This window comes from Penaeus chinensis, chromosome 3, assembly GCF_019202785.1.
Source record: "Penaeus chinensis breed Huanghai No. 1 chromosome 3, ASM1920278v2, whole genome shotgun sequence".
NCBI classification, from domain to species: domain Eukaryota; kingdom Metazoa; phylum Arthropoda; class Malacostraca; order Decapoda; family Penaeidae; genus Penaeus; species Penaeus chinensis.
In genome coordinates, this window is record NC_061821.1 from 12,803,399 (window position 1) to 12,805,898 (window position 2,500).

The 2,500-nt window shown below is 39.0% G+C and overlaps 1 protein-coding gene across 3 annotated transcripts in view; it reads right to left on the minus strand.

Annotated features, from left to right (window-relative positions):
• The window catches only part of LOC125043551, a 39,362-nt gene that overhangs the window by 17,472 nt on the left and 19,390 nt on the right, over window positions 1-2,500 (minus strand). For 2 of the 3 annotated variants that reach the window (XM_047639742.1, XM_047639723.1), the window contains exons 2-3: window positions 1,779-1,952; window positions 826-950 (exon numbers count right to left, since the gene is read on the minus strand). In XM_047639742.1, coding sequence (XP_047495698.1) covers window positions 826-950; window positions 1,779-1,943 — 290 coding nt within the window. In that variant the 5' untranslated portion in view covers window positions 1,944-1,952. The remainder of the gene's footprint in view (window positions 1-825; window positions 951-1,778; window positions 1,953-2,500) is intronic. The other variant, XM_047639731.1, reaches the window with a different exon arrangement.

The window sequence follows — 2,500 nt, forward strand, 5'->3', positions numbered from 1 at the left end:
TAAAATTAAAATGAATCATTGACCTACTTCGACGTGGTTTCTGCTCAGAATGTTAACGTATCGCGAAAAGTTAAGTAGTATCATCAGTTTTTTTTTTTTTTCGCGTATTTCGAAAAGTCATATCTATATTTTTCTTTCCCTTTTTTCAGAGTCTACATTCTCTCTTGTTCTCATATGTCCAGTGTTGGTTATTATCAGGTAAAACTATCTGTCACTCTGAAGACGATCTCCGCAAATGTATTGAATATGCTCTTATATCCGAATGACCCAGCACTGCACCGTTGAAAATCGATTCTCCGGCATTGCACGAACGACGTCAGCGACAGTCACCGTCACCCGTAATGTCTGACAGAACGGAAATACGAATGGAAATTATACCCTTTTTTTTCCACCGAAATTACTCCCTCCTTCACCACAGCTGCGGTGGAGCTCAGCTGTACCGGTAGGCCTTTGCTATATCACGGAATAATCGTATGTGACTCATGCATGGACCCTCCCCCCAACCCCCATCCATTATTCATGCCCCCCCCCCCCCTCTCCACGTAAACCAAGAACCACAACCAAAGAATATAAACTCGACCAACACCATAGGTATGATCTAAAACCCGCCACCATATTTTAAAAATATATTTGTTTAATCTTCTCACTCTCTCTTTGCTCTCTTTTAATTCCCCCCCAAAACCCGCCACCATTTTGTTTCCCTCTCTCTCTCTCTCTCTCTCTCTCTCTCTCTCTCTCTCTATCTATCTATCTATCTCTCTCTCTCTTCTCCTTCTCTTCCTTCATATTCCCTTTTTTTTTCGTTGCTCTATTTACAAATCTCACCCATTCCTGTCGATGACGCGTCTGTGCGGCGTCAGGTAGCCCGTCGAGGCCTCGTAACCGGACGCATCCTCGCTCAGGTACGCCAAGGCAGCCACGATGACGGTCAGGAGGAGAGCGAAGCCGATCTGGAATGGGAACGAAATTGGAACGGAGTATTCCCGACGGAGAATTCCCAGCGGAGAATTCCCGACGGAGAATTCCCAGCGGAAAAGTACCAACGCAGAATTTCCAACTAAGGATTTACAGCGGAGAATTCCCGACGGAAAATTTCCAACTTGGAATTTCCAGTGGCTAATTCTCGACGAAAAAATTCTAACTTAGAATTTCCAGTGGCTAATTCCCGACGGAAAATTTCCAACTTGGAATTTCCAGTGGCTAATTCCCGACGGAGAATTTCCAACTTAGAACTTCCAGTGGCTAATTACCAACGGAAAATTTCCAACTTAGAACTTCCAGTGCCTAATTCCCGACGGTGAATTTCCAACTTAGAACTTCCAGCGGATAATTCCTGATGGAGAATTTCCTTAAGTTGCATATTTGTTTCGTCTTTGTGAATTATCTTAAAGAATTTAATTCTGTAAATCAGCAACTATTTATGAGAGTTCTAACTTCAGCATTGAAATATCTGTCTTTATAACAATCTTTCTTTCTATTTACCTGCCTGTCTATCTGTCTTTGATTAGATATTTCTGTCTATCTATTTGTATTTCTATATAGTTGGTAATATGCGTGTGTGTGTTTATGTGTGTGTGTGTGTGTGTGTGTGTGTGTGTGTGTGTGTGTGTGTGTGTGTGTGTGTGTGTGTGTGTGTTTCCATATGTGTCAGTTAATGTGTGCCTGTTTATTTTCCATGAAAAAATGTAATCTTTCTGCATCATATAACTGGAATATCCATTTACATACACGGACACATCCTCCTCATATGAATACAATACTCAACCAAGTTCACTCACCGTTACGATTTGGTTGTAGCTGAACACGTCCGTTAAGGGAATGTAAATGAACCTCTTCTGTCTTGAAATAACCTCCTCTGACGTCACATTCTGGGAAGCCGTTGCCATGACAACCTGAAGCGCGATCACCACAGCTGCAAGGGAGAGCGTCCTTCGCCCTTCCATTGTGATCTGCTGGAGGGAGATATGTGGTTTTGTCAGGAGGAAACATTTGAATACGAGTGAATAAGAAAAAAAAAGTCATTAATGTTGTTCTCTCTGTTTGTCTGTCTCTGTCTCTATTTTTCAGTTTGGTTATTCATTTATCTGTATATCTACCTATTTATTTACCTCTCTGTCTATATATATATATATATATCTACCTCTATATATCTGTTTATCTGTCTGTCTATCTGGATCTACATCTACACCTGTCAATCTATCTTTCTCTCTCTATCTATCTATCTGTCTATTACTATTATATTTGTGTGTGTGTGTGTGTGTGTCTGTATATACATATATGTATATACATACATATATATATATATATATATATATATATATATATATATATTTATATATATATATATATATATATATATATATATATGTATGTATATATATATATATACGTTCATATATATACATATATATTTTTTTCTCACTTTTTCCTCTTTCTCTCTCTCTCTCCCTCCGTCTCTATCTCTTCTCTTCTTTCCTCTTTCCTTCCTCTCTTTTTCTCT